We start from the raw sequence: 21,456 nt of genomic DNA, 5'->3' as shown, positions 1-21,456 counted from the left end.
TATGGTAACAGTCATTGATATCAGAGATTTGTATGAAATTTTTACTTGGTTAAACAATTGAATTACAATGAATCAATTATTGTAGCCTATATAATGTAAATGTAAATACATTAACTCCAATGGTTATGAGAATCAAAGTAGCAGCATACGGCTTTATGTTTTCTCATTGAAAGAAAAAGATATCGTTAACACATGAAAGTCTAAACATATACACTGTGCTTCTCGCTTTAATACAAAATACAATATCATCTATATGAAACTATGTATACGTACAATGTAGAACCGAGGAACATTATACGCTCACAATCCAACGTTTTTCGACAAAACGTTTAACTTTGGTCAGTTTGTTTCGATGTTTACAATCAGCCAGCCGCTGTCGTTATTATTATTATTATTACTATTACCACTATCGCTATTATCATTAAAAACCTGCCATAGTTGCAGCAATAAGTTTCCAGGTAATAAAATAATTGAGAGGCGAGAAAAGGAAAAATGTACAAGTAAAAGATAATTAGGATTACTCAAACTTAATGTAAAAATTACGCGAGAGTTTACCGGTTCCGTTTTCTTCGTCTTTAAATAATACAGTCTATTTAAGGTAGAAAGAAACACGAGCCCCTGTATGGGTATTAAAATAAGATTAAAAGATTTGGCTCAAAATACATATGTCCCTCATTTTCTCTATAGCGTCGAGAGACGCTACGTTAAGAACGCGAAAGAACGTATTGTTGGCCGATAAAAAAAAGACAGTAAAATAAGGATAAAAACAGTTGAGAAAAAGACAATAAAATTAGCCAATAGGCTTGAGACGATGTCTCCTCTTGAATACAAGTCGTCATTAAGAAACTATTGATTCACGAGGTGTCACATAATAAGATTGCGGCTGTTACTGCAGTAACATCAATAATGATTTTTCAATGAATTTACAGTACAACAAGCGTCGCTATATGAACTCGTATCTTCTATACGGCACTAGGATAAACTAGCGCGCTATAGATATTTTTCTCATCTATTTACACTAATGTGTTACATAGGACACAGATTACTGCCCATGATGCCTTATAGTAAGTAGCATGTGAGATGGGGATAAAAAAAAATTAAAATTCTTATGGAGTATGAAAGAAAAATTAAATAGAGGGTGAAAAAAGGTCAGCGTTACCGTCCTGCATTCTTGTGCCTTGAATCAAAAGTCATGGCGAGAAATGCTTTTAACAGTAACGTCTCTGACAGCTCGTCAATTTCATGAAGAACAATTTCAATGAAAGTTCTTTTATTTATGCTTAAGGACGCGATCCTCGTGCAGCTTCTTCCAGGGCGCGAACTTTAAGCTCGCGCTCACGTTGTTGTCTAAAAAATACCCATTGTTAGTTCTATAATCATAGTAATGAGCATTAATACTCTTGGGGTCGAATGCACCAGCCGTTATTAAATAAACTATTATAACGTACGTTATGGCATTACTTTTAATTCTCTATTTTTCTCTCGTTAATATCACACTCTTTCCCTACGACGAACGAAATCCTTGGTTCACGACGTTACCGGACACAAAAATACTTTATGGCTGTGACAATCTTTCGTTCTCACGTACCTAAAGTAAATCCAAGAGAGGCAAAGTAATGCTCGTCATAAAATCAAGTCCAATTCATCACTTTTAATCATACATTCCTCGTTAATGTCATATACGTACAATTGAAACAAAAAAGAAAGATTTATCCTTGCCAGATATTAATATAAATTCTGCACTGCATAAGAGGCAGGTTACAAGAGCTTCGAATTCACATAAAATATAACTGAAAGCTTCAATAAATTAGTACGCATTACATGAGAATACTATACATAACAATATTTTCAAATGAAACTCTCCGAGGTACTGATTTGTCTCAAGGTAAGAACTAATCGATTAAACAAAAAATAGACAAACTGGCCTCGACAGCATTAAAACAATAAATAATGGAAGTACATTGCTTGTTTCCTATACCACGTACGAGAAAACAAAAACAGAAGAACAATTTTTCATTTCTTTTTTTTTCTACTACACGTAGACAATATTTCTGATGAATCCCATCATATCCACAATTCATCCTCCTTGATCTCCAGCCGTATACAGTATATATACAATCAGCAGCAGTAGCACTGGTAGGTACAAAGGTAACCCAATTAATAACTTTTACTAACATGGTCCTTCAACTTAACAAAAGCTAACCCTTAGAGCTGGACGCCTTGTCAACATTCGAACACCGTTTACATCAAACGTCTCAGGTCATGATTGAGCCAGGATGACAGTCTTAAATAATGAAAAGAAACGTAAAATATTGTTGGTAGTGCAAACGACCCCTAATGGATTACTAAATAATCTCGAGCTAATTCATTGTAAACGAACCTCAGATATTCCTCATGATGAGCGACCAGGGATGCATGAGGTGGAAATCTGTCTCTTTCCATCATGAGATGTCGCTGTAGCTGCTCGTGATGGGCAGCCATGTCCGCGTAAGGTCGTCCAAGAAGTTCAGCTGGGTGTAGAGCCAGCGAAGGATCCCGGGGCATTAGACCAGGTCGTGGATAATTTGCACCGGCTGCTGCTACGTGGAACAGAATAAAAAAAAAAAAAGGAAAACGAAAAAATGATCAGCAATTGTGTCATGAGATAATGTCGACGCTTAGAAACATATTAAAAGCTACAGTGTGAGATGGCAAGCATGCAATTTGTAAAATTATTGTAAAATATACATATGTGAAGAATTTTATAAGATAGGAATCTCTTTTTATGCATTACGAAAGTATTGTCATCAGGGCGTCTACAGTCTCTGAATGTAGATTGTTTTAAACGCGAGAAGAAACTATAAATAAGGACTTCAGTGGTCTCGATATTGTTTGTTGCTACTATAGCCACGCAACATTCGAATTTGACTTCTTAAAGTTTCATCCTTAAAACGTACACTTATACAGAGCGCAAAAGCATTAATCGGACATAGAAAACGTATAGTCTTATTAATAACTTTTTTTTTCATTTGGTTTTTGATTATTCTCTCACTCCAAAGCAATTTTGCCAAGCAGTGATCGAACCATTAAATGAACAATTACGAATAGTACTTAGTTCAATGGACTGTTAGTGCTACTTAATCTTTCTGCTACACATTCTCTTACATTAGGATATCCCTTAAGTTATTTATAGACGTTACAACTAATCATTATCGAAGACACTTTTTCCTTAAAATAAGCAGTTTAATAATAACAAGAAACTTTAACCAATAGTTGCTCCGAGGGTCGTGAAATTTCAACCGCAACATGTTTAACGTTCAATTACAGTGTAAAAGATGAAGTTTTCAAAATTTCCCAACACAAGAATAAAAGAATGATAGTGAAACATAATTTCATTCTTCAATACGTACGCACGCACAACCACCCACTGCGTACCCACGCACACGCACGCGCAGACACACAGGAACGCACGGGACCAACTATTCAATAGTCGGTCGAGTTAAAAACTGTTAAAAGCATTTTCGAAGCTCGGTACAGAATAATATTTGGACGTTAGTAAATCCGAATTGTTGGAACGGTTAGGAACAATTACAGATAACTCCTGGATAGGTTGACGGGGGTAGTGGCGAAGGGTTCGCAAAAATAAAATAAAAAAATCAAAGAAATCAAAAAGGTGTACAAGGAACGCAACTGTAAAAGGAGACGCTTGAAGGCACAACGATTGTAGCGAAACAAGCGAGAATAGATTGTTTCTTTCTTTTTTCTTTTTGGAAAAAGGTTCAGAAACTTAGACACCCTGATCCCTAGGACCTACCAGGCAGGGGGAATCCAGCTGCAGCTGCAGCTGCTTCCTGCTGTTGCTGAGCCTGTTGCTGGGCCTGCTGCTGTCCCGGATGTAGGTGCAAGTGGGTATGCGCATGCGTATGCGCGTGAGTGTGAGCGTGATACTCAGGCGAGATGCCAGCCATCTGCAACCGGACCATCGGGTCAGCAGCCAGAGCCAGCCGCTCGTCCAGCTGGCTGTGGTGATGAGCCGCCACGGGATGGCCAGCCCCTCCCCCTGCTGGCCCCCCGCCACCCGAAGTCGGTATCCCTAAACCCGACAGGGCTTCGGTCAGTCACACCATCTATCATATCTACATCTATTGGTCCTAATTATAATCCTATTTTGGCACACTTGACACATACTTAATTTTTTAATTTATCCTACTTGATAATATTCTTATCTCGTATGTATTCTATTAAATGGAAAACTTAGGACCTATTATCGTTATACACTCACTTTTACATTCGTTGCTAAACGGAAACAGAAGCTACTGCAGTTTTGATACTTGTGATGCTAATACGTTTATATTAATAAAATTCTATCACAAACGTTCACTCGAGTACACTGAAGCTTTTGTGAAAAGAAAAACAACCTTTTTTTTTCTCAAGCCACATACAACGGGGTACTGACTCTCAATTGACAAATCAAAAGAGTACCGACTGTTCAAGCTTTTGCATAAAGTAAACGGGAATTTATTGTATATTGTGACAAATTTTTATTCAAAGTGTTATTTATGGGGGATTCAAGTAATGGGTTTTTATGAAACATTCCATCTTCTTGAAAGGAGAATGTTTACTTATTATGGCTTGATTCTCTTATCGGTTGGATCAAACATAGTGTTGCTGAGACAGGGTAGTCGTATAAAGGATATTTTAAAGACAGGGTAATTAGTTAAAAAAAAAAAAAAAATCTGCCCAAGATTATCAATCGTCACAGTGTTCTCCATGTCTCGTTTCACTTGAAATAGAGTTATGGGTGAACAGAAGGAAGGAACAGGTAAAGAAGATTGTTCTCAAAATTTCAAAGATGTCTGAAGCCAGTGGTAAACGGTTTCACGGAAAAACAAGAAATCGTGAGGAGGTTTGAGAAAAATAAGTGCAAAAATATTCAAACGGGAGTACAAAGAGAACAAAAATGGTTAAATTCAACTAGATAGGATCCATAATTGACATTGAACAGGGCATAGGTAACCTGCTGAGGGTACCGGTAAAGGAAGAGAAAAGTGAAAAGTGAGAAATACAGGAATGGGGAAAAAATAGAAAAAAATATAGAAGGAATATTACCTAGACGTTCAAGACGTTCCCTCTCAAGTTGGCTAGGTCCAGGAGGTGCTCCGTAAAGACCAAACTGATGCAATGCTTGAGGAGGAGCGGCAGGTCCTGGGGCAAGTCCAGCAGCTGCGTAACGTCGGTGTATCTCCAGCCAATGAGGATCGACCGGCGCAGGCATAGGCCTTGGAGCCCCTTTGAGCATTTCTTCCTTAATCCTGTCGTTGAGCTCGCGTTCACGTAACTCCCGTATCTCTCGCTCGCGTTTCTCACGTTCCAAATGCTCTAGTTCGAGTCGTTCCCGCGCTGCAGGTCCATACATATAGTGCAGCATGGGATCAGGTGGCGCTGGGTGTCTGGCTGGTGAAAAGGCAGCGTGTGGTCTGGCATATTCAGACAGTTGCCTCAGGGCGGGTGTATCCGCGTAGGAACCAGGTCTTGCCGCGTATCTATCATAAGGCGACACTACCGGTTCCATAGGACCACGACTTGGAGGTTTGCAGACTTCCGGTTGCTTCTCAGGAGTTGTCATTTTTCTAGCTTGCTGAGCAGCAACTCTATCTCGTTCCTCTCTCTCCCTCTCAGCTTGCTTCCTCGACCTTTCCTCGCGTTTCCTAGCCAGCTTGGAATCCGGAACTGGCTTGAACATCAGATCTGTCCTGGTGCAAGAATTATTCTCCCCGCGATTCCAATGTCGAAGAAAAATCGCTGACTGTGATCGATGACACTCAGAGTCTTCGATTCGAGGCTCCGGGGATGGTCCTCTTGGACTTGGTGGTTCTTCCGGTTCAGGTTCCACAAGTTCCGGTTCCATCTTTGGCTCAGGGGGTGGTGCAGGAGCTTGTGGTTGCGGTGGACGATGATGATGATGAACTGAGCTACTGGAGGTAAGACACGCAGATACCATTGATGGTTTCCTTTGAGCATTGTGAGAACTATGAGAGGATGAATGACTGTGTGAACTATGCGAGGAAATAGTTAGTAACTTGTCGTGATGTAAGGTCGTAGCTTGGTGCATACTTGATGAGTGGTGATGGGTAGCAATTAGATTTTCTCCCTCCTCCCTGGTCGTCACACTGGAGCTTGTGCTTGAATGGTGTGCAGTCATCATTGTTGTGCTTTCCTGATTTCTCTGTGGTGACGGAGGTGGAATGGCATGAGGAACGGGACCGTATGGATACGGAGGGAATGGTGGGTAACCACCTACAGGAGCATATCCAGTGTAAGCATGTGGATGATAGGGATGCATCGCTGCGAACAGAGAATGATGCATCAAGGGATGATGTGTGTGGAATGGATGAGTCATGTGAGGACTCGGTTGCTGGGCAGGATGCATCACAGGTTGGGGAATAGAAGTTGGAGGTGGTGGCAAACTCGGAGTCGGGGAAGCTGCTACTGACTGTATTTGAGCGACTTGCTGGTTGCTCGCTAAAGAATGCTTACTTGGGGTAGGTGGTTTACTAGAGCTATCAGGATCCTTTTTAATGTTCTCGAGAGTTGGTCCTGGAAAACCTGTTTGAAAACCAGGAACTTTAACTTCCTTGAGACTCTGGAGAGGATCTGGTTCTGGTGGTATGATTTCTTGCTTTATCTTTAAGTTCTGAGGTTCCATTGGTGGAGTACCAGCCAAATTATAGATAGCTGCTGGTTTTTCCGTCGACAACATACTTGGTGGTTGTATAGGCTGGAATAAGTTAGTCGGTTCCGGTCTCTCAGGTTCCGCGTTTTCCATCCTGTCCGGAATTCTGTCTGACATCCTCTCCAATATCCTATTATCCCGGTGTCGCTCTGGACCCAATCTGTCATCTGCCATTCGCTCTGACATTCTATTTTCAGAAGGCATCACTGTTAAGCCAAGCGGTTGCGGTGAACTTGGTACTTGCGGCATTTGAGTGATATTGGTCGTGGACATATTCTGTGGGATATTTAAATTGAGGGCAGTTGGTAGAAGAATACTTTGCCCCATACTTTGTGTGCTCGTTAAATTAACGCTGTTCTCTGCACCCGTATTAGAGACGGATTGCGGAACTCCCAAAGGGTTTGCATTACCAATATTCTGTGGTATATTTGGCGGAAGCTGGATGTTCTGTGATAAATTTTGAGGAACGTTTGGATTTTGCGATACGTTACTTTGATATTGCATATTGAGAGGCAGATTCTGCTGGCTTTGAGAAGTTATCTGAGGATTTGATAAATTAGTGGGACCTCCTGGTGCACAAATACCGACAGCGCTGGCAATAGATTGTGATAAATTACGATGAATATTTTGACTCATGTCAGTAACATTTAAAGGATGATTGGATTGCTGAGGATTACTCAAATTGAGTTGTTGTTGCTGCTCAGGTTCTCTGAGTTCTTCATTCAACGGTGACATCGGTACTTCTATGGGTCTTGGTTCTAATTTAAGAGGCTGATTAATAGCCAGTGAGACTTCCTCTATTTGTTCTTTGGTCTCTGTAGGCTCATCCATTAACAATGGTTTTTTATCCAAGGAATGAATGACGGGCACTGATATTGGTAAACTTTGAATGGGAACTGGAACTGGCACAGCTACCGGTATAGGTGCTTGAACAGGGACAGCCACTGGCACCGAAACGGGAACTGGTACCGGCACCGTAACCGAGACGGGAACTGGTACCGGCACCGTAACCGAAACCGAAAGTGGAATTGGCGTTGATGCCGGAGTAGGTTCAGATGGCTCCTCCAGAGTAGTTATAATAGGACTGGCAGGTTCGTCACTTGCAACAACGGATGGTGCAGGTTGATTCTCATTGGCGTCCGTTTCCGTTTCTCTCTCAGGTTCATCCATAAGAGAGTTACTATCTGTTGTGAGCGATTCCGACGGGCTCTCGGGACGTTCACCACGTTTACGTTTTTGTGACTCTTTGTCCTCTTCCATATCATCCGTCTGCGACCTCTTCTGACCTTTCTTCGGTGTTTCCGGCTTGCTCGAAGACTTCTTCTTCGTCTTGTCAGGCGTTTGTTGCTGCTGCTTCTCTTGATCAGGCGTGTCCGTTCCTCCGGTACGTCTTGGTCTCGCGGGTCTAGGAGTCTCTTTAGCTTTGTTTCTTGTACGCATTCTACCCGGACTGTCTGGAGACTCTGCAGGAACCGGACGAAATAAGTATGGCGGTGCAGGCGGCAATTCTCCAGTCTTCTTCAAGTGCGCCCTGCATTCCGCACAAAGAAGTAATCGGTCCTTCCCAGCGATTTGATAGTCCTTTGAATTTGTCGAAAAGCAATGCTGACAGGAATGCGTTGTCCCGTTCGTGTTGGTGTCCCGTGAGTCACTGTCTTCTTCGGAATTATCGTCTTCGGTGACGGAACTGATCTCTCCACCGGGATTATTGCTAGCTGGCGTACCAACGGGAACTATTTCCGGTTCCGAAGCAGTTTCCTTTGCACTAGCAGTAGTTGCCGGTGCGTCCTTCGGTGGCGTGGGTACTTCCTCCTTGGGTGTCCCTGCTCTGGAGTTCCGCGTGTTACGGATCCGACGTAAGGATCCTTGCCGACGTCTGCGATGTGGTCGGTTATTATTCGCACCAGGAGTCTTCTTCCACAGATAATAGAATTCGACCAATTCTGGCTGTGAAAATGAAAAAAAAAAAAAAAAAGAAGACCCATACGAATGATCAGAGACACTTAATTGTATATTAATTTCACCAATAAATTTTCATTACCGTATCTTTATGAGGTAAAAGATCTTTTCTAATCCGAGAGAAATTCTTTCCAAATTGCCGAAGACCTTTGACAAATCGTTTCTGTAACACAACACAATCATACCTTCAATTATATGCATCTACCAAACGAATGCTCATAACTGATTCCAACAAGTGTTAATTGATACATCAAAACAATATAATCTAAGAGGAAGCATATCTTCAAATGAATAATTTTAACTAACAAGATTTGGTCTTATACTCACGGTTTCTTCCTCGGACCATTTCTTGTCGATGCCTTTGGGTACGGGGCACTTAACGAGAGCCTGCAAAGCTCTTCCTGGATCATAGCCAGAATCGTGCAGGATGTCCAGTGCATTGATGGTGGTATCGTCTCGTGAAGCTGCAACGCAACCATCATCCGGGGAACCACCGTCACACATACCGGCGAACGCGGCCATTGAACGAGCCGCCCTCAGGTACATGAGAAGGTCCCCATCCAAGGCCATCGCTGGTATCCATCTTAGCTCTTCGCGTTCTTTTGAGAACTCTGGATCAGGAAGTAGGTCGCCAGGAGGTATACCCGGCCGATACTCAGGCAAACGGGCCTGGCAAGAAACCAATTCCTGTACCCAAAATTGGGGATTGTGCGCGGTTAGCACCACTGCCAAAGCGAGTTAGTCGTACGCACCTATAATCCGACTTGCTTATCAAAAGCCCCAAAACTCAATCATTCTTTATTGACACACGAGACTGAGCGTTCCCTTATTCTTCTCTGAACAACGTTTCCGTTCATCCATCGATATACCAAATTATGGCTTAGGCATTTTCCAAGTTCAAATCATAATAGCAGCTCCAAATGACACTGTGTAAATATTTCAAATGAGATCATTAAGGATGAATTCAAATTCTATTAATCTTCTTGCTATTAAGTCTAGCGTCACTCTGGGATCTTTTAGCATTAGTTTTCTTTTAGTTTTCCCTTCCCCTTCTGATTTTACATCGATGGATTTGGTACAACAGAAACGGTGCTTCCCGAGAAAGAAAGCATTCTAGAACGGAACATATCACTGTCGTCGCCATTAATTTATGGCTATGAAATATTTCTCTTTGTAGCTTAAGAACACGCATATCCCTCTCGAAAACGCCTTCCTAGCTTTTTATTATTTTTTTTTTTTCAATAATCTACATACACTGTGCATGATCATTCACACAAATCCTTCACTTATTCTTGGTAAGTATTTTCACAAAGCAATTGGTACAGGTAATCAAAGAGTCGAGCAAAATTTCACTTCATACCGTAATCAAAGGTCAGCTACAAAGTGCGTATGTATCATTCTGTTCATACTTTTTTCGAAAAGAACCGTTTTAAGTTGGATTTTTAAATATCTTTTTTTCTTCTTCAAAACTAATTAGTAACTTTTATATAATAAACCTATGCAACACAATTTATAGAAAGATTATGGTTTATTTGCATTCTGCACTTGACAACTCGAAAATACTTATAAGGCCCAGTTTTTTAGTTTTCAACACTTAAACAAAATTGCTTGGGGTTACAGTCAGCCTTAAGCTTTTAATATTGGCAGCTAATTAATTCAAAGCTTATATAATTTTAGAAGTGCATACCTCACTAAATTAGCCACGTATTTCTATCCTTCTTGTAAACCATATACACCAGCAGATTGGACGTATCAATGTTATTGTTAATAAGCTGCCGACTTCGATAAGTACTGAAGTGTCAAATTAAAAGCATGTCGAAAGAACTAGATCAGTTGTTCTAAAACAATATGCAAATATTTTCACATTAAAAATATAGTCAAAAAGGAATGTCCATTAAAAAAAATTTTATAAATATTACAAAGAACGTTTACAAATGAGACTTGCTCTTGCTATTATTAGGTAACAATTTTTTTTAGTATAAACTATGACATAAGTTGAACAGGGAATACGAATAAACCAGAATAGGTATGCACCATCTAATCACATTAGATATAAATTCTTAAAATCAAATTTTGTTATGAAGAAAATCCTCAACTCCTTTCTCCTCGTCTCTTCTCTTTCCATGTCCTTTTAGAAAACATTACGTCTTGAATTTGCAAATGTCTTTATCTCTGTGCTTACGTCTGCAATTAGAGTATCATCAAGAAGATAACTGGACACCGTGGCACAACGAACATCCAGTCATGGTCTACGAACTCGACTTCTACCAACTTCAGTTGTCGATCATCGCACTAGATCCTGTCAGATTTTTTGTCCAGTAAGATTTTTCATACTCATTTCATACTCCTTTGCGTGTTAAACAGGAATAGAAAGAAAAAAAAGGTCGTACAAACAAACAAAAAGTCAAAATACCAGCTCTGAATATTGTGCACAGTAATCGTCAATGAAAAAGAGTAGTAATGTAGAGTAGAATAATAAAAGCCAAAGCATATAATATAATGACACAGATACTGTACTGTGACTGAAGTGTAAAAGATAAAGATGAGAATTTGATGACTTTCATTCAGGGCAAATTGTGTTGCATATGCTTACATCATATAGTAGACAAATATATGCGAATTTAGATACGATTTGATTTGGAAATAGAAGCTAATACACTTTCCAATTCCATCGATTATTCCTATTCATTATTTGCCAGAGTATATTAAAACTTTAATAAGATGGTTCGTACCCTTTCACCCTTATTCTGTTTATAACTCTAATGCTTACCGTGAAATTTATTTAGAATGAGTGAAAGTATTATGTGAATCACTGTAATAAAAAAAAATAATAATAATATGAGACAGATCACAGATAGCAAATAAAGAAACGAAAATTTCTACTTATAGCTTTGTACGTCTTAAAATAAATTATTACATCATATGCACTAAGATGAAACTCCTGTTTCTTTTTACTTCTTAACACCCATACTGAGAATGTTTGTAACTAGTGTAAGTGACTTGACACATGCAAAAATACAATGTCATACATTATCTAAAATGAATTGTATATGTTATCGTATTGCTTCAGTAATACTGCCTTGTGATGTACATGGAAAGGTAGAACAAATTATCCCAATGCTTTACTGTCAAAGATAGCAGATCAATGCCATCGCCACATATTATAAATATTTATGTAAAGAAAGGTGAATTACAAGAACTTCAAGGCTACACAGACTATTCTGTTGTATCAAATAATTAAACTGATACTGAGCACATTACAGTTTTATTGACACTGTGCTAGAACTGTTAGAAAAAATTTATTGAAATGATAATTCAAGAAAATTATAACGATTTGTCTGACTAAAAGGAAAAGATAATGTCATGAGAGATCTCATGCATAATCTAGTTTAAATACTTTCTGAATAAAATATGTCTAACTACATGAATAATAAATCATAGCTATACTATGCTAGTTGAATAAATAATGGTGTTAACGATGGACAATGCAAATTGAAAATAAAAAAACCAAGCCAATGAAATTACAGGTACCCAGTGATCTATAGACAGAGATATATAAGAGAGATGTCATAGCAGATATTAATTAGATAAAGATATGTCTAAAAATTTGTAAAATCTGTTATTAACACAAAGCAAGATAAGCTATAAGGAATTTGCATGTATTAAACTAACTATGATTTGACACTTAATAATAAGTTTTAGAGTGCTTTCTTATGCAAAGACGCAAGCTCTAATTTAGGTGCATTTTGCAATGTAGCTACATAGCGAAGATTCTCCAAGAAAAATTAGCAAACCTGGTGCGATGGACCAACCCGTATCTCGCCTTGGGTGCCGGCGGACATCTCTCCCTCCTCCAACGCTCCACTGTCCTTCTCCAGGGTTTCTACCAGCTTCGTTCTTGCACTTTTAGTAAATTCCAATCATCCACCCCTTGAACCACATAGGAGCTATATGAGTATAGCGTTTTGATCGGATTTTCTATTAAATATTGTGAATCACGTAAAATTTCTATACACAGACTGAGATTGTAAGAGAATCTTCCGAACAGAAATTGAATTTACAAATAGTCATACCATCCTTCATAATGAAGTAATTCAAGTTTCCAGAAATTTTGTAATTACAATATTACCTTGCTTTGTGAATATTTTAATAAGATATATTAATCCATTTCACCATATAGATTGCACATTAGTAATATGAAATGTAACATATATAAACTAAAAATTAATTGTGGGACATGAATATTTATATACTTATGAAGAAAGGTTAAAATATAGTTTAAAATTAGACAACGATCATCATGTAACTCATACTGCATAAAATTCTAAGAAATTTATTTTATATTAATCCTTGTTTTTTTGCACTTTAAAATATGTTTTGCCTGATAACTGATTGAGTTCTCGCCAGTTCACCAAATTTCAAGTACGTAATTGACTTCTCTATTTGGGAGCCCAACATGGAGTAACTTCAAATAGTAACAAACAGTATCATAAAAATATATGGTAACACTCCAACAGAATCTAACATTTTTCAAATTCATTATTAAATAAACTGATACTAATTTCCAACAGCATAATTCTCAAAAAGCTACCAAAGAGACCTGTATTCTCAACATTTGCAAGCAATCAAGCTTAAAATTTCCTTTAAATTACAACAGAATGGAGTAGATTTCTTAAGTAATCGAACCAAACCTTATCCATTATACATATAGAGACGTAGCAAGCATGAGCTTCGTTCTGTCGCAAAAATGAAAGGATGAAGGAGCGTGTCACACAATTACGATAATTGGTCAAACAAGCAATTTCACGTTAACCGTAATAAAACTACCATAACAAAAAACACCGTATAAATAATCCATAGACAAAGGCTAATTAAGCATAAGAATAAACTATGAATAGAGCTGAAACATCAAAAGCAAACTTACTTAATATTCGGACGTGCTAGCAATGCTCTCGCATTATTACCTGCACCGCAACCCACTATCGCGCACAACTGCAAGTTAGTTACTTGAGTAAGAAGAAAACGACGAAAACTCTTATAGAATTCGCCGAAATTTAGCCAGTCTAGTAAACTAGCATAGCAGCACGCACAAAATCAGATCAGCAGCCACAACACCCAAACGCAGCCATCTTGTACTGAGTTTTTGTTTCGTTTTTCTTTTGTGGGGGTGCGCTCCAACTCGGCGCGTTCCGCAATCTCGTTACCCCAATTTCCTCATAACTGTTTGCAAGCCCCCCAAACCCATAGCAAATTCAACCCCAACCCCACAGCCATTGTGATTTTCATTCTTTCTTTATATTTATTTTCCTCTCACTCTTACTCCATACAGCAGTTCTAACTCCTGTGTATCTCCCACTATGTCTCTTTCCCTCTCTTAATCACATTCTCACTCTTTCTCTCTCCTCTCCCACTCTCTTTCTTTAGCCTTCTCTTGTTTTCGCCCGCAATTTTCCTGATTTACTGTCATAAAATTTCCTCATTTATGATCCACCAATAACGTTAAAAATACATTTCTTGTTAATAGTGACCTCACACTGTAGTAGGTTTATGTATACATATAGCCATTGCAAGACGTCATATTGAATTTCCTGTAAACAATAATAATGGATGTGTATGAATAAGTATATTATTTGTTAACTGAAACGTTCTTTTTATGTTTCAATATTACTTTAAGAATATATAAATCGCAAGTCTAACAATAAGTTCAGCTTGGTTGGCTATTATAACGTGATACGTAATGACGTAAATCGTATTAATAATTAACAAATAGCGTATCTTATTGAAAACCTTGGATAATATGAAAGAATCTTACGAGACTTATCTAATATTAAAAAATAATAGTTTTATAACATTTTTATGAACAAGCCTATAGCTAAATGTTTAGTTACATTAAACAATAAACATTACAAAAATCATATAGAATGTTTAGTAAACCCATGAAGAACATATTTCTATGCTCGTGAAAGGGAAAATCATAAAATTTCAATTGTTAATCAGTAAAAGACCATAAAATACTCAAAGTTTGTTCCAGGTAACATGATGAATGTATGTCAATGAAGTTAAAGGTCGAATTGTTTTGATGTGGTAGTCCCCATATAAAAATGCTGACATAAACCTGTTATAAATTTCGTTAATATTATGTATTAAACAGAATTAAAACTTTTTTGATAAATATTATGTGTGGATAAAGAAGAAAAGAAAGCCTCACTTTATTTACCAAGAGCGTGTCACTAAGATAAGACATTATGCATAATAATGAATAATTTTAATTTATTTATTTCACTCTAATCACATTGTCAATCTTTACGCTCTATGACGTATTGAATCATGTAATTTTAAGTGATTTTAGTGAAAATACGAAAATGGATAGAAACACCTTTTTTCTTTACCTATAGCAGGTAGACTCCCGATTGCAATGGGCGACTGAAGTTAGGATGCGAATGGCAACTAATTACTAGTCTCAACCAGTGGCGTTTATTTATGAAAGTCCAGTCCAATATGTTGCTGTTTCTGTAATAATGTTCTTACCTTTTGTTTGATTTCATTTGATGAGTAAAAGTGGTACTAATTGTTTGGTATCATTCCATATATGTGATAAATTATAACAGATGCTACACTAATTTGTGTCTTGACATGGAAATTGTATACCTCAGGTACTCTTTTAGGTTAGGTGTATGATCACTAACTTTCTTTGGAGAAGGATTTTGGCTTTTGAAATCCATTTAATGTTGTACAATGTTTATTTGCTAATACTTAGACTGTCATACTCAGTCTGAATTCAATAGTAATTCATAAAGTGTAAAGAATAATTTTAAATGTCTTTTCCATTTTTAGGTGAAATTTGTATATATATAAATTATGTGCAATGTTTTATTGTCATTTGTAATGGAAACTAAGGTCACGAGTAAAACTAGTAGTCTCAAAGCACTTTTACTCCGGGCATGGCGTGAGCGCTGGAGTGATTTGCAATGGGGTATCAATATAAAAACTGTGAGTAATATTTAAACACAAATATTTTTGTTAGTTATGGATATTGTTATAGTGTGGTTAAAATGCATCAATCACTTTAGATTTTACCACGAGGTGTAAGCGGAGATGTTTATAATTTAGCTGATTGCATTCTGCAACAGGCATTGGTCGGACCTGGACCAAATCAACTTGTCTTATCTTACCTGAAGCATTCACTAAGTTCACAGGTTTGAGTTATACCTTATACTTCTATCACGTAAAATTCTACCTACATTAATATTTAATTAATATAAATACTTCCTACAAGTTCCCTAATATAAATTTAACTATAAACTTTTTATTACAGTTGGTGTCTTATGCTGCTGTCCTGCAGCGCATCAGTAAATATGATGCGTTCCACAAACCACATTGCATTGTCAGTCTGATGGAGTTCTTAGATATGATTCAAGTAGGAATTACATGCAGAGGAAAACCAGAAGAGGATCTTTTAGCAGCAGCAGTTCTGTCTATAGTTCATTGGTTGCTTCAATGTTACCTTTATGCGATAACAAAGATGCCACATAATAATCCGCTCTCTCCACAACCATCGGAACTTATAGACAAACCTGCGAGTATTCTGAAACAGATGCTAAGCTCTGACTTCATTTACGCAATGATGTATTTGGCTAAGTATGACGATAAAGGTATACTTCGATTATAAAATACAGTCATTTCAAACATATGCATCAGACAATAATGTTATTCACATTTGTTTCTAGATCTGTATATCGAAGTAGTCAAAAAATGTCATGAAATAGAAGTGGTACAAAAAACAAGTACTCTAAAGTCAACAGTACCAATCGAAGATTCTCTGAAAAAATTATGCAATTTAGAAGTCGAAAGTTTGGCACTGCATTCTACAACAGCTGAAATGGAATCTATTACGTATTGTTTGCAGCCACTTCTTGCTGTTCAAGTGCTGCTAAATCCTAGTACAGAAACATCAGTATTCGTCAATCAACTTCTTATGATTCAACGACTGAAAAGCTATACAAACGCAAGACTTTACTGTGAAATTATTCGAGCTTGCTTGATGTGTTTACACGACGTTACCGGAACTTCTAAAGAATCACAGTGGGGAGCATTTATTTTTTTAAAAGTACCCCTCATCTTAAAAGAGTTGCACTGTTCTACCCTAAATGGTATGTTATTTACCGCTAACAATTATACAAGACATAAAAGAAGCTCTCTATATTTCTCAATATCTATTGCAGGTGACGAAAAGTTTGAATATTCACAGGAGGTGTTGGATGCGTTTGAATTATTATTACAATTTACACCCTTACTCGATATAATGGATACAACGTGTTCATGTAATTGTGTAGAATGTTTACTGAATCAATTACAAAAAGTTAATCTAGTTACGGAAGATCAAGCAAAACACCTAAGTAGTAAAAGGTAGCCATTAATTAACATTAGTCCGAATAACATTATAATATAACTAATTAATTCATTACCATAAAGAGAGGGAGTAACAGCAGCATTGCAAAAGCTCGAATCATCAGGATCTCCAACATCATCAATACCAAAAGTAATAATTCGTGCAGAGCCGACACTAGCAGGCATTTTAAAAACACTCAATGCAGATTATCCAAAAATTCAAGAAGCATTACTGAGTATGCTGTGTCAAGTTTTAACCGGAAAGAGCTTCGAACTGATATTAGCAGTAGCCACAGTGGAGGGTCAATTAAAAACATTTGTGACAAAGTTAATTAAATTCAACGAATGCAGCAAACAAATAAATGAGACGGGACCAGGAAAAACGGCTGCGACACGAGCAATGTTATTTGACGTATCGTTTCTAATGCTATGCTCAATTGTCCAAACATATGGATCTGATGTAAGAATGCGAATTAACATACTTATATAAAACGATAAATTATTAAGCCAACTGCTAAATAATTTAGAACAATTCCTACAGGTTGTTTTAGAAGAAGGTGGTGATTCCTTTTTCGAACAATGGGTGCGTGAGTGTATGGCTGAAAGAGATAAACCAAAGTCTCCTCAAAAAATGCTACAGAATATAGATCCAGCTCGCGTGGATGCTCTCTTGACACAAATCAATTCAGCCGATCCTGACGTTAAGGGGAGCAACGTAAAGTGGCACGTGGCATGCCGATCCGCTATGGGTGCTGTCAAGGAATTACTCTGCGCCTGGGAGAGCGGTGCACTAGGTGCTGGAGATGTTAAACGAGCACTTGACGGATTGCGCGCAGCTGCCTGTTGTCTGCCTGTATGTGCGGCAGCATGGCTATGTGCACACATGAGCATAACTCATCAGGATGCACTCCTAAAGCCTATGAATATGGTGCAGCAATTCCTTACGCCATTTCCTAGCGATGAAATGCAAGATAACTTTAAAGAGCGGTAAGTGTACTTTTCAGTGAATTAAAAATGCAGAATAGCGGTACTAAGTTTTTGAGTAATTACTTAAAGTATTTTTATAACCTTTTAGATCCAGTTTAATGTTTCAAATAATCCGTAAAATGCAGTATGACGTTCATCCACCTACACAGTCAAAAACAAAAGTTCTTTCGATGTCTCACAGGTAAGAGCAAAGAGCAATTCTTTTCACAATTATGAGTAATCATAATAAATTAATGTGGAATTTTGCATAATTTTTTTCTTTAGTATAATATCAAGACAACCAATTTCGGAGCAATTGGAGTCAGTCTGGCAAGGTATTCATCAACGGGGTTGGATAAACGTGCAAGCTACTCAATCCTTAGAGTCCTTATTGAACACTGGTGGATCCATGTGGTTCGTATCAAATTTAGTAAAGGAAGTATTAAAATACAGATATCAGGAGGAATTGCTCCAGGCTGTGGATTTAACTTTCTCAATATTTCACTTGGATATTGAGAATTGTACATTGGATCTTCTAAATCATGTCGTTCCACAGTATCTGTATAATGCACTACAGTAAGTTATCAATTTCTCTACACCAATAAAAGAATTAAAAATATATATTTTATCATGTCCTACGCAAGACATTCTTACATATTATACAACTAAATTCCAGGAGTGAGGAATTAGTGGAGCCACAGTCATCGATCTTAGCTAAACTATGTGTCTCTTGTATATATTCAACGTTAGAGCATAACAATTCCAATCCAAGTCGCGGAAACAGTAGGAAACGTGCAAGGCATGACATGGACACTGATGAGTTGGACGCACTAGGTGTTCCAGCGAATAAAATCCTTAGACTCAATGAATCTGGAGATTCGAATCCGATGTTCGGTTCAAATTCACCACAAGCCCAAACAACGACGAGCGGGCAAAAGTCTATTATTTTGAGGGATCCCTTGGCAACTGCCCTTAATGGGCTATTTTCCACATTTGCTTTTCTCGCTGGTAGAGATGGAGAAGTGTCCCAACAAACACATTTTATATTACAATTCTTGAGGTTTATGGTACAGTGTGGAAAGGACCGGACGCGTATTGTACTACAGGGAATGCCGCAAACATTGGTAACTGCTTTATAATGGATATAACGATATAATAATTACTGTAATACAAAATTAGAAAACCTGAAGAATATATGTCAGAGAGTTAAAATACCGTAAATACTTTTATTGGCATAGTTTCATGTGATTCATAATACTTTATTGTGTTTCATACTATTTGTCATTTTTTTCTAGGTGCCTTGTTTGCTCAAGTCGCTGCCAGAATTATTTACGACTGATTTACTTCTAAGGTTATATGACATTCAAACTGCAGTGGGACGTAAAGCAACTGCAAGGGATCTATGTATGTTACGTAATATTAATTTAAAACCTGCGAAATAAGACATTATGTATGAAATAATCATGATTGACGTGGAATGTACATTTCTTTTGCCAATTTATTTTAATACCTAAATAAAGTCATAAATGGAGTATTGTTGATCTCATGAGTATATTACTTTAATGTAAAAGAAGTTACTTCCAAATGCGATTATTGAATCTTTTGCATTACTTTGATATTGAAATTTATTTGGTGCTGATCCTTATATTATCACAATTTCTTATTTCCATAGTTATGTTTTTAGAGATGTAATATACGATATACAAATAGCATAATGTAATTAATCCTTTCCATTATGTTCACTTTAATTGTAATCGTCATACAACAAACCTTCAGCTACCGATAGAGCTACTTCTTTGTTCAGCAGCTTTTCAACAATTGCCAGGCCAAACGCAAAAGCTGTTGCAGGACCTCTGCTGGTTATCAGATTACCTAATATACAAAAAATAACAAATTTTATTAGTTATAATACAGAAGTTATTAGTCAAGGAATTATATAATATAGAACAGTTATTCTTACCGTCAACCACAACTTTATCTTCAATGTAAGTATAGTCGTCAGTTAATTGGTCTTTCATTAAAGGATAAGACGTAATTTTTTTTCCTTTGGCAATTCCATGTGCTTTCAAAGCAGTAGGAGCAGCACAAATTGCAGCAATCAATCGATCTTCAGCTTCCTGTTGCTTCAGCAGCTTCCCAACTTTCTCGGACTACAATAAAATGTATTGTTAGTAAATGCTTTGTTATAACTTGTAGAACATTTCTAAGTTTAATCATTAGAGAATATATATATTCACAGAAGCAAAAGTTTTAGAGCCAGGCATTCCTCCAGGTAATATAACAGCATCATACTTTTGATTCTGAATAGCATCAAGAAGTTTTGCATCAGCAGAGATTTTAATATCTCTAGAACATTTGATAATTTCATTACCAGTAATGCTGGTAAGTGTAACTGCGATCTGAAATAATAAATATACATACATATTTAAAATATGAGTTTAAGGTCCATATATTTCATTACTACATTCTAACTGCAATGACAACTTGAAAGTTACAAGAACATAATCGTTAAGATATTTTATTAAGTAATTAATAACCAAATATTTTAAGGTTAAATAAACAATATACTATACCTTGGCACGTCGCAAAATATCTGCTGTAATTACAGCTTCCATTTCCTCAGATCCATCGGCCAACAGTACCATTGCTTTTTTCCCCGACATTATTGAAAACAGGTTGCTAGAATTTTGAAGTAGACTTGACCGGCTGTTTTTGATGTTTCAACTCCCCTAAAGAAATAATGGCTACGTTTTGCCCCGGGGTCAAGTTGAGAGATGAGATTGGATGACATACGTGTTCGCAGATCTATGTATATATATTATTAGCAACCTATAGGTATACATTCAGTATATTTTAACCATGATTTCAACTCTCTTCAGGAAAACTATGCGGTATATGACCGATTTAATTGCAATCGGAGACATTTGTATTCCGATTGAAAATAATTTGGAATCAATAAATTATCGTGTCCAATATAATTTTACTGGTGATTACCCCTTAAATAATAATTTTCAGATTAAAATTAATAGGACTCTCATTCAATCTCAGTAGTAAATATTATTCAATAAAATATTTCGCACGGAAATAGTGCTAAAAATAATCACAAAACTAGACCTTATTTCTTGATTCTTATTGTGTAAATTATACCATACAACATGATCATTTTTGGTTGCGGAATGCGCTAAATTAACAAATTTATGTAAAAATTTTCTAATAAAAATTATTATACCAACGAGACTTTGTTGGATATCTTAAAACTATAGACTTCATACATCATAAAGTAACGAGAATATCCTGAAAATATTTATCCTTATCTTCAGACTACTGTTAATTACAATCATAAGATATCCTACAAATTTAAGTAAGGTTTAGCTGATGTAGTATGAGTTCATAGTATACGAAGAATATCACATGCTGTCTTAATACACTTC

General features: G+C 37.1%; 3 protein-coding genes across 39 annotated transcripts; 1 reads left to right on the top strand and 2 right to left on the bottom strand.

Moving 5' to 3' along the window:
- Positions 1-27: 27 nt before the first annotated feature.
- LOC107274929 (arginine-glutamic acid dipeptide repeats protein) lies at positions 28-14,245 on the bottom strand. 36 transcript variants are annotated; one of them, XM_025079860.1, is made up of 11 exons: positions 13,596-14,229; positions 12,466-12,649; positions 10,854-10,970; positions 10,359-10,509; positions 9,424-9,597; positions 8,999-9,340; positions 8,754-8,834; positions 5,089-8,659; positions 3,794-4,072; positions 2,381-2,579; positions 28-1,347 (listed from the first exon to the last, which is right to left on the bottom strand). In XM_025079860.1, the coding sequence occupies exons 6-11, from the start codon at positions 9,239-9,241 to the stop codon at positions 1,281-1,283; spliced, it is 4,440 nt and encodes a 1,479-aa protein (XP_024935628.1). In that variant the 5' UTR covers positions 9,242-9,340; positions 9,424-9,597; positions 10,359-10,509; positions 10,854-10,970; positions 12,466-12,649; positions 13,596-14,229; the 3' UTR covers positions 28-1,280. The 36 variants fall into 36 exon arrangements, with proteins under 36 accessions (XP_024935628.1, XP_024935616.1, XP_024935638.1 ...); XM_025079848.1 differs by lacking the exons at positions 9,424-9,597; positions 10,359-10,509 and adding an exon at positions 11,442-11,483 and having other exon boundaries at positions 8,999-9,396; positions 10,768-10,970; positions 13,596-14,230; XM_025079870.1 differs by lacking the exons at positions 10,359-10,509; positions 10,854-10,970 and adding an exon at positions 11,442-11,483.
- Positions 14,246-14,964: 719 nt separating this feature from the next.
- On the top strand, positions 14,965-19,566 carry LOC107274931 (mediator of RNA polymerase II transcription subunit 24). Of its 2 annotated transcripts, XM_015754531.2 has the most exons (12): positions 14,966-15,324; positions 15,506-15,661; positions 15,742-15,867; positions 15,987-16,323; positions 16,399-16,821; positions 16,894-17,077; positions 17,144-17,519; positions 17,601-18,046; positions 18,135-18,227; positions 18,311-18,601; positions 18,702-19,149; positions 19,321-19,566. In XM_015754531.2, exons 2-12 carry the CDS (start codon positions 15,530-15,532, stop codon positions 19,465-19,467), a joined length of 3,003 nt encoding a protein of 1,000 aa, XP_015610017.1. In that variant the 5' UTR covers positions 14,966-15,324; positions 15,506-15,529; the 3' UTR covers positions 19,468-19,566. The 2 variants fall into 2 exon arrangements, with proteins under 2 accessions (XP_024935651.1, XP_015610017.1); XM_025079883.1 differs by lacking the exon at positions 15,742-15,867 and having other exon boundaries at positions 14,965-15,324.
- LOC107274937 (protein dj-1beta) lies at positions 19,506-21,345 on the bottom strand. The gene is made up of 4 exons (XM_015754544.2): positions 20,599-21,345; positions 20,263-20,424; positions 19,986-20,175; positions 19,506-19,897 (listed from the first exon to the last, which is right to left on the bottom strand). The coding sequence occupies exons 1-4, from the start codon at positions 20,686-20,688 to the stop codon at positions 19,770-19,772; spliced, it is 570 nt and encodes a 189-aa protein (XP_015610030.1). The 5' UTR covers positions 20,689-21,345; the 3' UTR covers positions 19,506-19,769.
- Between the last annotated feature and the right edge of the window lie 111 nt (positions 21,346-21,456).

The sequence above is a fragment of the Cephus cinctus genome, unplaced genomic scaffold, assembly GCF_000341935.2.
Source record: "Cephus cinctus unplaced genomic scaffold, Ccin1 Ccin1_scaffold0123, whole genome shotgun sequence".
Classification (NCBI taxonomy): domain Eukaryota; kingdom Metazoa; phylum Arthropoda; class Insecta; order Hymenoptera; family Cephidae; genus Cephus; species Cephus cinctus.
Note: the sequence above shows the minus strand (reverse complement) of the source record. Positions and strands in the feature narration are given on the sequence as shown.